Here is a 12,189-nt window from a genome sequence, read left to right on the forward strand (position 1 = left end):
CCTGATCAGTCAAGCACAATACAGCCATCTGGCACTCAAGGTGAAAAACTAAGGTTCCATGCTTTGTCATCCTACAGCTCTTTGGAAGATTTTTCTTACAGAATTTGAGTGCAAGAGAAGTTTTATAATTATTCTGTGACTGTTTCCTGAATATCTGCCTCTAAGCACACTGTAGTTTCTTTGTTTTATAGAAGCCAAAGAGAGAGAGACTATCTTCCCAGTCAGAAAAGTAACTGTTCAAAGTAAGCACACTCCCACCAGCTGTAGAGGTTCAACTCAGCAGAACACAATGGAAAAAAGTGCTCCCGGCCCTGCAGTCTTTTTAATCTTCTTCTTCTTCTTTCGTATCCACAAGCAAGAGCAGTAAATGAGTAACAATGAAGAGTGTAAAGTCTTCTGATATGGCACAGCTGCTAGACAGAATACCCAGGAAAAGTTACAAGGCTCTGCATCTTCCTCCATTCACCACTACTTAGCTGTACATGCATATTAGCATGCTGGGAAGCAAAGAAGTCATCCAGGAGTCTCCACCCCACAATTCCTAGCTTCCCATGTGGAAACTGTGAGGTCCACCTGCTTTGCCTGGGTAAGAATTTGAGTGCTACAATGCAAGCAATTAAGATAAGAGAAGTATTCAAACACCTGCTTTTCAAACAGTAATATCTGCATATTAAAAATGAAAAGTACTATTCTGAGACTTCACAATAGTTGTACAACTATTCCTATGCTGCCCATATTTTAACTAGGCTCATTAATGAATTTGTTACTCATGCAATACCAAAAAAGGGGATATAATTTTATCACATGCAAACCGATTTGCAGCAAGAGGAACTAAAAAGTCTTCAGGAAGAAAAGGAATATTTTTTTTACATTGGACTAAATAATAAAACCCTCCCCATTCTTATCATCTCGCTTCCCTGTATATCAATTCTGTCTAAAGTCGTGATACACATTAAATACATATTTACAAAAGTCATCCCAATGCATCTCCTTCCTTTTTATTTATCCAGATTATATGCAAAATGTTAACTATGAAACATTATATGCAAAATGTTAACTACTAATGTTTTCCCAATCTGTTAGCAGGCTTCTGAGACTAGACCATGGGGAAAAGGGAGAAGACAAGAACATAACTTTGGTCTGCTTCACCATACTGTGTCCATGCACCCACACTTCCAGTAGAATAATAAATGGCTCCTGTAAAAACTCCTATAATGCCAGTAGACTCCCACAGCATCTCATAATGCAGCTAACCATCGGAACAGTTCATGTATTTAACCAGAAAATTCAGATATCATTTTTCATTGCAAACTCTTCTCCTGCCTTTCCCGATAAAACTACCAAGGAATGACCCTCACGCCAAGCAAAATAGAGTAGAATAGACACCTATTTGTGTGAGAGAGAAAGGAGAGGTGGATAAAAACTGAAGTCTGACAAGACCAAAAATGGAGAGACATGCCAAACTGGGGAAATAAATGAGAAGATTACGGAAACTGTTCAGAGAGATAGGCACGTCTTCTTGTGCTACATCTTCCAACTGGCAAGGAGCATGATGGGGAGGTTGAGAACCTATCCATTATCATATACCTGAAAAGCAAGAATAGTCACCCTACAATAAGACAAAGCTCAAAACCCCACTACATAGACAACCAAGCAGGTAAAAATCAATTCACCTGCAAGGCTTTCTAAAGACAGTTTTAGAGGTCTTTCCCAAAGAAGTCCTCATTGTCAAAACTTAAACATTAACTTAAAATTTCAACATAAAAACTACAAATAATTCTTTTGTACTTTATACTACCATAAAATCTCTTCCACCCCACACTCCAATTTCTATTAGCCATCTTAAAAACCGTACCTTACAAAATTTTAGTATAGCATTTCTGAAGTGAAGGATTATTGCTGTATCCAAGACAATTATTTATTAGGCGTTTTTCTTTAGAAATGGAACTATACCATTTAACACACAATACATTAAAATACTAAGACAGACATGTTAGTCTCATAAGTGCACATGAATGTTAAGGAGAGGTTTTGTTCATCTCATACCTTGCTAGTAGATGCTTTGTAAGTGGTCTTCAATTTCTGTGAAAGCTGACTGGTACTATGACTGGCTGTTGAGACAAAAGTTGAAGGAAAATATTTCGACTAATAGGTTTGTTAACTAATTTGTACAATGGTATCCATTACCTTTAATTAAATTGTACATTTTATTAAGCTAAGCAGGAAAAGCAAGCTATAGAAAACCTAATATTGATTAATATTTATCTTACCTTTTGTTTTCAGTTGTCCTTTGCTCAGTTCAGCTCCATCAATGGTTTGTCCTTCAACTGCCAAGCGCTCATTGAGTGTATCAATTTCACGACGTACTAACAAGAGCAAAAAAAATTATAAATAAGCAATTAAAAGCACAATTAATATCACAAAATTCCTTAAAGTTTTAAGTATCAGAGGGGTAGCCGCGTTAGTCTGAATCTGCAAAAGCGGCAAGGAGTCCTGTGGCACCTTATAGACTAACCGAAGTGTTGGAGGATAAGCTTTCATGGGCAAAGACCCACTGTTTTATGTTATGAGTAACAAGGGTAGTTTATTATAACATTATAAAAGAAGTCTGAATGTACCAAATAAATACAAAGTTTCATGATGAACTTCTTAACCCAAGATAAAGTTTGACCCAGATTCCAAGGAAATTGTGCCAGATAAGCCTTATCACTTCTGATTACGGTGTACTAGCAAATGAGACTAAATATTAAAAGAATAATATCTAATATGTACACAACCTATGCATCAAAATAACCCCACTGAAAAAAAGGAAATTCAGAAGCAAACAGAAATGTGTGGCCTCATCAGTTATTTCATCCACAATTAGCAAGTCATTTTTAGATACTATTAACTATGAAGCAGTTTTCCTTCTATATGCTAGTCATCTGAAGATAGTGCATTGCTGAAAATCAAAAATATACAAAAAGACAACAGCATATTAAGCTAAATAAGTTAAACAAGAACACTCACTTTATTCCTAAAAGGATCTTAATTAAGATTAACTTATTTTTAAATGAAAAATTCAGTATTTGTACTATTGATCTAATATGTTTCATGCAACTATTTTCTAAACATTTACTCAATACAAAAGTAGGTATTTTTCACGTGAGTATAAAAACTATGTTCCCCACCTCTGAGACTATGTACATACAAAACTGCTCAATGTATTTTTACCATTTCTTCTCTATGCTACCCACACTCACCATTTGTACCATACGAATTTTTATAAGCAGAGATAGTAGCACTACTAACTTATTACCCAAGATCTTGTTTTCAATTGTTTATAACTTTGCCAAACTTAACTGCTTGGCTGGAGTTTTCCATGCCTGGTGTTGGCATACGGCTAAAGTTTATTAGAAAATTTCAGCTAAAATGGTACAGTTAATTCAGAGAACAAGGTCAGGGGAAAAATATGTTTTGTCCAAGTTCAAGTCTGAAAAATCTCTCTCACAAGCTCTTAAACCCCCTGGTTATTGACAACATGGCCTTTGTGCCAGGGATGTACAGTTCGCTGTAAATTCATCAACATCTGGCAAAAGTAAAGGCATTTGAAAAAAAAAATCTGCGAGTTTGCACATAATAGAAACCTTGACACGAGCCGCTCAATTCCTTGAAAATTCCATCTACAATGGGATAGTCTCCAGCCTAAAACTGAACAGGACTTCCCACGAAACGACAGCTCTGGGTTGCTGTGGTCTGTGTACCTAAACTGCAGCACCTAAACTGTAGAGGCACCTAAACTGAGTTTGGAGACACTCTCTCCCTGTGCTCTCAATGATCACTCTGTTAGGCTCAAGCAGCATAAAGGAGGAAGATAGTTGATTTGAATGTAGAGGGGGACAAAGCAGACCTGTTGTTTCAGTAAAATTGATGCTGGGAGCTAAAGAGAGAGAGAGACAAAGAGAGTGTGAGTGTAAAAGACACTGTGCAAGAGAAACTGACACAGACTGACTGCATGCTGCAGTGTATATGGGACAGTGTGGCCAGACTAGGTGTGTGTGACAGTGACAAAGACTGTGTGTGCTGGCTGCTGTTGAGTAAGTTTCTGAGAGAAGCCAAGCACTGGTTCTTCAAGGGAAATCTGTCCTATTCTGCCTCCCCGTGCCCTGCTGTGCACTCTTGAATCCGCTGTATGTCTCCTGCTGAATCCCTGCTGTGCAGAAACACACCCGATTTCAGCACTCCACTCTCTCCTCCATTCTGCCCTTCTTCCCCCACTCTACATAGCTAACAGGAGACTTCTGGGAGCAGCTCTGTTACAGAGTGGAGAAAGGTTGGAGGAAGTATGCACTCTCTCCTAATCAGCTGAGTGGGCTGAAGAAAAAATGCTTGGCAGGCCGGGTCTGGGCCCTGAGCCAGATTTTGCCCAGCCCTCTTATAGGCTACATCTAGACTGCAAGCCTCTTCTTTCGAAAAAGTGAGCCACTTTTTCGAAAGAGCACCCAGGCAGTCTGGATGCTCTGTTTCAAAAAAGCCCTGTTTGCATTCAAGAATGCCTTTTTTCGAAAGAACACTTTCGAAAAAAGGCGTTATTCCTCATGAAATGAGGATTACCGCCATCGAAAGAAAAGCCACGTTCTTTCTATTTAATTTTGAAAGAATGTGGCTGTAGTCTAGACGCAGGTGAAGTTTTTTCGAAAAAAGGCTACTTTTTTCGAAAAAACCCTGCAGTCTAGACACAGCCATAGAGGATGGCCATCTACTGTTGCTACCAGTTACTCCAAATTAAAAAAGTTCTAAAGGTTCTCAATCTTGCAGATGAATGATATGGGTGTCTACTAGAGATGTGAAAGGTTAACCAGTAAGCATCACCCTAAGCAGGTGGGGGCTGGAGCAGCTCTCCATCTGCAGGAAGCTGCTCCAGACCCACAGGGTGAACACTGTGGATCTGCAGCAGCCCCTGTCTGCTCTCACCCGCAGCAGCCCGTCTACTCTCTCTGCAGAAGCCCCTGTCTGCGGAGAGTGCACAACAGCCCCAGCATGGGGCTAGGGACAGGAGCCACTCCAGTCCACTTGGGATCCCACTTAGATGGTTAACCGGTTAAATGTTAGGCCAACCTAACATTTAACAGGTTAACTGATTAACCAGGACTTTATATCCCCACCGATGATTGGCAATCGCTCATTGCTGAGTATGATCATCTTACATGGGAGTTATCAGCTACCTGAAGGTTTACAAGGCCGATCCTTGAACCACAAGGATTACGAGGAGGACAAATATTTCCGGGTACAGCAGGAGGGTGATGACCACAACTAGGAGGCAGTCTCTCTCTTGCATCTCTTCTCCTCCTCAGTTTATCAGCAGGCAAATTTAAAATGCAAAGAGCCATTGCATAGGACTTGTCTACATTTTGAGAAATGCTTGGCGAATGTTTCCCATATGTCAACGTCAATGTTGCACTTCTATAAGATATCCTTTAGCAACTCCTTATAACTCTTCCGTTGTTCTCCCACCTTACAGTATCCTTCTTTCAGATGAGAAAACAGGACCTGTTCTGGGAGGCGATGGTCTGGCATCCGAACAATGTGACCAGTCCAGTGAAGTTGCTGACAGATGATCATTGCCTCAATACTAGTGGTCTTTACTTCTTCCAGAAGACTAACGTTAGTGCACTTGTCTTCCCAGTTGATCTTAAAGAATCTTGCAGAGGCAGTGTTGGTGATACCTCTCAAGGAATTTCAAGTGATGTCTGTAGGTTGTCCAGGTTTCAGACCCATACAATAGTGTTAGGAGAATGACACCTTGATAGACAAGAAGTTTGGTGTCTGTTCAAATGTCATGATCTTCAAAAATCCTGTGCTATAAATGAGCAAAGGCTGCACTGGCACAGATCAGACAATGTTGGATTCCAACATCAATATCTGCCTTGGATGCAAGAAACCTTACAAGGTAGAGAAAATGATCGACATTCTCCAGTGCCTCTCTGTTGACTTTAATAGATGAGTACAGTACCTCATCTGAAGAGGACTGATGGAGCACTTTGCTCTTCTTTATGTTAAGGGTGAGATCAAGACATACATAAGCATCAGCAAAAACATTCAAAAGAAGATCTCTCAGAATAGGCAAAAAATGCATTGTCATCAGCAGGGCTCGCTAAGCTGCGGCGAGCCCCACTCGCCAGCCATGCAGTTCAGCAAGCTGTGCATGCGCAGACCGCGCTGTGCGGCTGTGCCGGCTTGTAATCTACTCACCACAGCCGAGTAGATTGCATTAATTGTCGAGCCCTGATCATCAGCATACTGAAGTTTACTCTTAGCTTTCAGCCTGCTGAGCCTAAATATCTTTCTATTCTGTAGATGATTTCAGCACCAGCTAGGAGCTTCCCAGCAATTAGGCAAAAAATGAAAGCAATAAAGACTGCCAACACAGTTGGGGCAATGATATAGCGCTGTTTGTCTTCTGTTTATACTTTGAAAGATTCACTCTGGGAGCCAGTGCTGCTCAGAACAGTCACTTTCATGTTGTCAAAACAACTTTAGGACATTAATGTATTTCATCAGGACATCCAACCTTTGAAAGTACAGCCCAAAGGACACAGCAAATCACGGAGTCAAAGGCTTTAGTTAGATCAATAAAAAACATGTCAGTGATCGGTTTTGCTCCAGACCACTTTTCTTGCAGCTGCCATTCAATGAAGATCATATCTGCAGTTCCGTGACATGATTGGAAGCCCCCCTCTGTGACTCTGGTAAAACTTCTTCTGCAGGGGCAGAAGATGGGTTGCAAGGACCATGCCAGAACTTTATCGTGGTATCTCTCTTCTTGCTGCTGTAGGCAGTTTCCACAGTCCGCTTAGAACATAAAAACAGACAGGTCCACAGGTCAGACCACAGGTCCATCTAGTCCAGTATCCTGACTGCCGACAGTAGCCAATGTCAGATGTCCCAGAGGGAGTGAACAGAACAAGGAATCATCACATGATCCCTCTCCTGTCATCCATTACCAGTCTCTGACAGATGCTAGGAACACCATTCCTACCTATCCTGGCTAATAGCCATTGATGGACCTAACCTCCATGAATTTCTATAGTTCTTTTTTCAACCTTGTTAAATTCCTGGACTTGACAACCTCCTCTGGCAAGGAGTTCCACAGGCTGGCCGTGTGATATGTGAAGAAAAAATTCCTTTTGTTTATTTTAAGCCTGCTACCTATTAATTTAATTTGGTGATCCCTAGTTCTTATGTTATGGGAACAAGTAAGTAACTTTTCCTTTTTTACATCTTCCACACTAGTCATATTTTATAGACCTCTATCATCTCCCCCTTAGTTTCCTCTTTTCTAAGATGAAACCTCCCAGTCTTTTTAATCTCTCTTCATATGAGACTTGTTCCAAAGCCCTAATCATTTTTGTTGCCCCTTTCTGAACCTTTTTCAATGCTAATATATATTTATAGAGATGAGGTGACCACATCTGTACACAGTATTCAAGATGTGGGTGTAGCATGGTTTTATATAGAGACAATAAGATATATTTTTACATCCCTAGGAGACACTAGCTTTCCTTTTATTCAAAACCATTCTTCAATATGGTGGCTAATGAGCACCCTGGTGCCAGAGTTCTACATTTCAGGACAAGCCACAAAACTAGTCCTAGCCCTGTGGAAAAGATCCCAAAGCACTTTTTCAGAGAAGGGGCAGACTCCAATTTAGGCATATGTTTCCAAAGCATTCGGAGCTCTTTATAAAACCTTCACAATGAAACATACTAAATAGGGGTATCTAACTTTCTAGCATACAAAGTATTTTACAATAAAAACCCTACATATAATCTAATTCCACATAATTTTTCCCCAAGTTATACAAAAACCATACTCACATTCCAAATTTTCAATATAAAGGTTCTCAAACTCTCGCTCTATTTGTCCAAAAAGTTCCAAAAGTGTATTTCGAACAGATGAAGGAAGTTTAGTATCCTAGAAGGGAGAAAAATGTGAACACTGGTACCAAGTTTTAAAGTTTACTTTTTAAAAAAGTAATCAGCAGTTAATTCTGTAAATCCTGAAGTTATGATAGAATATTGAAATTGGACTGCTGAGGAGAAAATACATTTATTTTTGTAAAGAAAATAATTTCTAAACCCTAGTTTGTTCACAGAGCAGCAAGCTTGGAATGCAAAAGAATTATCAAGTCTAACATTTAATTTTTTTTACTGTAGCATGACTACATTTTCACTTAGTCTGATGCTGAAGTGTAAGACAAAATATGGTACTTCACTGTGATGTCCTGAGATTTTTAACTGGTATTTAATTGCTTAATGAAATCTATTTAATACCTCTAAAGCTCAATAACTTACATCACAGATTTAAACTTTTTATTACATTTTTAACAGAGCAAGTCACCAGATGTGAAAAAAAAAGTAAAAAATAAATTTACTTAGTGAAAAGTCACTTTGTGATCAAGATTGAAACTCCAAAATTTCTTGAAATCACAAACTGCTGTCAACTTGCACCCCCAGGACTGCATGATTTTTTAATTTAAATTCTAAAGGAAAGTTTGCCTCCACACTGATACTGAGGTAGCAGCATGGGAGAGGAAGGAAGGCATGAACACCAGCTCCCACGGAGCCACTTGCACCCCACACACTCATGCTGATATCTTTAATACAGAAGCATTAGCATGGGGAGGAGGTAGCACAGGCAGGAATGGTGCTCGTGGGAAGCTGCCTTAAAAGCGTGTAAATGTGCAACCGCTGAAAATGTTAGAAATTTTATGTTTACAAAAATAATCATATTTTAACATTTCTACTTTCCACACCACCCCAAATAATGCAGTATTATGAAAGCTAGAAATTAAATAGAAGAGAAAGGTGTTTCTTTTCCCTGTTCAATATTATCTCTCATGGTGAACTGAAAGAAAGGGGACAGGAGTATCTGATGTTCCTGCACCAGCCCAAACATAATGTAACTGAAAATCAGACTCCAATTTCATCTCCTTTCTACAGCCTTCGTTATCACCAGACTCCTAATTATCCAAGTTTTCAACTTATAGATTCATGCTTCGTCCCATACTTACAACCTGTAAGCAAGGTGCATGTAATTTCCTGACAACATCTCAAATCATTCATACCTCCATGGCTAAAATTATTGCTTCCTACACTAACTTATGACGACCTCTTCTTGTCCTGCTCAAGTTTATTCAAAAATGCCATAATTAACATATTTAATGGCTAACATCATTCTCTCTGAAGTCTTCAACTAGCCTCCTTTCAGCTTCAACATCAAATTTTCCTCATTCTTGGTTTCAAGATTTTTCACAACTATTCCCCGTCTACCTCTCTGCTCATTGCTTCCTCCTCTTCCTCTCATCTTCACTCTTTCAAACCTCCTATTCCACTTCCCCTTTTGTATTCTTCTGTGGCACTACCTTAATGCCGTCTCAACTCTCTTCATTCAAACCCTATTTACAAGGGAGGGAAGGGGACTACCAATTTTTTCCACAAAAAAAAAAAAAAAAAAAAAATCTACCCATGTTAGCCATCATAGGAAATTGTTCTCTCATCTTCCACCATAAACAGAAGTCTTACAAGTGAGAGTGGCACTAAAACCTACGTGCAGCTTCTGAGACCTAAGGGAGATGTTTTAATTTTCAGAAAAAGCTTTTTAACCTAGTTATCTTGAGTCTTTAGTTAAACAGATTTCAACAAACAACTCAAAGATATAAACAATCTGACTAAACTTCCCCATGGGAAAAAGGAAACTATAGGACCAATTTCAAATCTCTTAAATCAATCTCAGCAGTTCTCCCATTCTCCAGTAGAAAAGAAAACTAAGAACACATATCTGTAATGTAAAACACAACCAAAAAAACACTTGAGTTGTTTTTTACAAATAAGTAATAATGGATGCATTTTCATATTGTTTTGCCTACAAAGGACAAATATAAAACCTGCTGAATTAAATGAATCTCTTATTTTCTGCTAGAGGGCAATTTATATTGTTTTTTTCCTGTGTAATTTTTTAAAGTTAAAAGTGTGTGTGTTATATTAGAGCTTAAGATATTTCTAGTTTATGAAGGAGACATACATTAAAAGTACAAAAATGAATTAAAAAAGGTGGATTTTACTGGCCTACGATATGTTTATTAGTAAAACAGGAGGCACTCTCCATCTGTAATAAACAAAGTGACAAATTAAATACATATGAAACACAATGGGTTGCTAAACTTCTTCAAAAAACATCCACTTTGAACAGTTTGCTATTTTGGCCATCCATCATCCATCTCCTCTCTCCTTTCACCCGATTCCTTCCCTACAGATCAACAAGGCTCTTCTCTTGTGGTGAAAGCATAGGATAGGGACTAGGGAATGTTACATTTTGATTAATCAGCTAATCAATTCCATCAACTACTTGATTAGCCGATAAGGGGGAGCCATGCCTCAGCCTTTTAAATATAGTAAGAGCTGCCCATAAGGGTCTTATTACATTTTAAAGGCAGAAGAGCAGAGGGGAAAAGCAGCGCTTCAGCCTTTGAAATGTAGCAAGAGCCCTGCAAGGGTTCTAGTACATTTCAAAAGCAGAAGCACAGCAATCGGAACTGGCACAAGAGGGGAGTACTTCAGTCCCCATTTGTGCCGTTTCCCCATCGTGCCTCTGCCTCCCCTGCCTCCTACGGAGAAATGCTGGGGGGAACCGCTTTTAAGGCAGCTCTGGGCAGCACCGGCTCCTCCTCCCCACCCCATCTTAGTGCTTCTCTCTGATAGCAGCAGCAAGGAGAGGAAGTGACTAGTCAAGTCACTACTTGACTATCCAATAAGCTTATCAGATAGTCAACTAGTCGCTTACATCCCTAATGGGGACTTAAGTGATCTAGGTTCAATTCTAAGCTCTATCACAAAACTCCTTTATTGGCCTTGGGCTAGTCTCGTTTTACTGGCCCATCTGTAGTATGGGATACATACTACTTTTCCCCAACACTTTGCCTTATATATTTAGAGAATAATCTCTTAAGAAGAAATTTGCTCACACTCTTTAAGCAATGGGATTTCTCGGTGCTGCTCACAACACAAATAGTTTGGGGTATGTCTACACTACCACCCTAGTTCGAACTAGGGTGGCTAATGTAGACATTTGAAGTTGCAAATGAAGACCGGGATTTAAATATCCCGGGCTTCATTTGCATCTTGCCGGACACCGCCATTTTTAAATCCCCGTTAGTGCAGACTCCGTGCCCGCGGATACATGCGGCACGGAGTTGGTAGTTAGAATTAGACTTTCTAATTCGAACTACTGTTACTCCTCATTCCACGGTAGTTCGAATTAGAAAGCTTAATTAGATCTACCTACTCCGTGCCGCGTGTAGCCGCGGGCACGGAGTCTGCACTAACGGGGATTTAAAAATGGCGGCGCCCGGCAAGATGCAAATGAAGCCCAGGATATTTAAATCTCGGGCTTCATTTGCAACTTCGAATGCGTACACTAACCACCCTTGTTCGAACTAGGGTGGTAGTGTAGACATACCCTCAGTTATCAAGCCCTTTGGTTACCTTGATGAGCGGATGGTGACTAAAACAGAAAAAAGTAGGCAATGAATCAAAAGGATTTAGCTTCTTTAAAAGATACACTGAGAACATTAACTAACTTCCAGATTCATATGTTTTAATTTGCAAACTTCAGAATGGGATTAATCACAAAATACTTTATTAAAAAAAAAGTGAAAAGGCAAAATCCAAATTTTTAAATTTCAAGCCTCTGCCTCCATTTCCTAGTTTAAGCAACTACAAAAAAGCACATTGTGGAGAACATGTCAGCTACAAGAAGATCAGGGCCAGGCAACTAAAGCAAATGAGCGAAGTCTCAACTGATGTTGTAAAGCCAACAATAAAATAGAGACATTCTAAATTTAGGTCAGGAGATACCTACCAAGAAAAAGGGCACTACCAACAAGCTCTACTGTCTATTGCTTCAAAGGCTGTTAAGGAGAAAATCTTTCATCTGAGTGCTTAGGCAGAGGATAAAAGGCTCCTCCAGAGCAACAGTCGCTGACTTCACTTGGCGGGGAAGTGAATGCAATCAGGAAGTGAAGTCACTAGGAGAACAAGTTTTTTTTTTTACCATCTCTTGGTAAAAAAAGACATTCTTGAAATGTCAAAACTGCTTTGATAAGCTATATAATTAACAATTATAACAATATTAGAAACGGAAGTTAATTTG

General features: G+C 39.4%; 1 protein-coding gene across 3 annotated transcripts in view; it reads right to left on the bottom strand.

Annotated features, from left to right (window-relative positions):
* The window catches only part of WDR37 (WD repeat domain 37), a 93,577-nt gene that overhangs the window by 61,289 nt on the left and 20,099 nt on the right, over nucleotides 1–12,189 (bottom strand). For all 3 annotated transcript variants that reach the window (XM_006111890.4, XM_006111891.4, XM_075922712.1), the window contains 3 exons: nucleotides 7,857–7,953; nucleotides 2,271–2,366; nucleotides 2,047–2,111 (listed from right to left, as the gene is read on the bottom strand). In XM_006111890.4, the coding sequence (XP_006111952.1) occupies nucleotides 2,047–2,111; nucleotides 2,271–2,366; nucleotides 7,857–7,953 (258 nt within the window). The remainder of the gene's footprint in view (nucleotides 1–2,046; nucleotides 2,112–2,270; nucleotides 2,367–7,856; nucleotides 7,954–12,189) is intronic.

The sequence above is a fragment of the Pelodiscus sinensis genome, chromosome 2 (assembly GCF_049634645.1).
Source record: "Pelodiscus sinensis isolate JC-2024 chromosome 2, ASM4963464v1, whole genome shotgun sequence".
NCBI classification, from domain to species: domain Eukaryota; kingdom Metazoa; phylum Chordata; order Testudines; family Trionychidae; genus Pelodiscus; species Pelodiscus sinensis.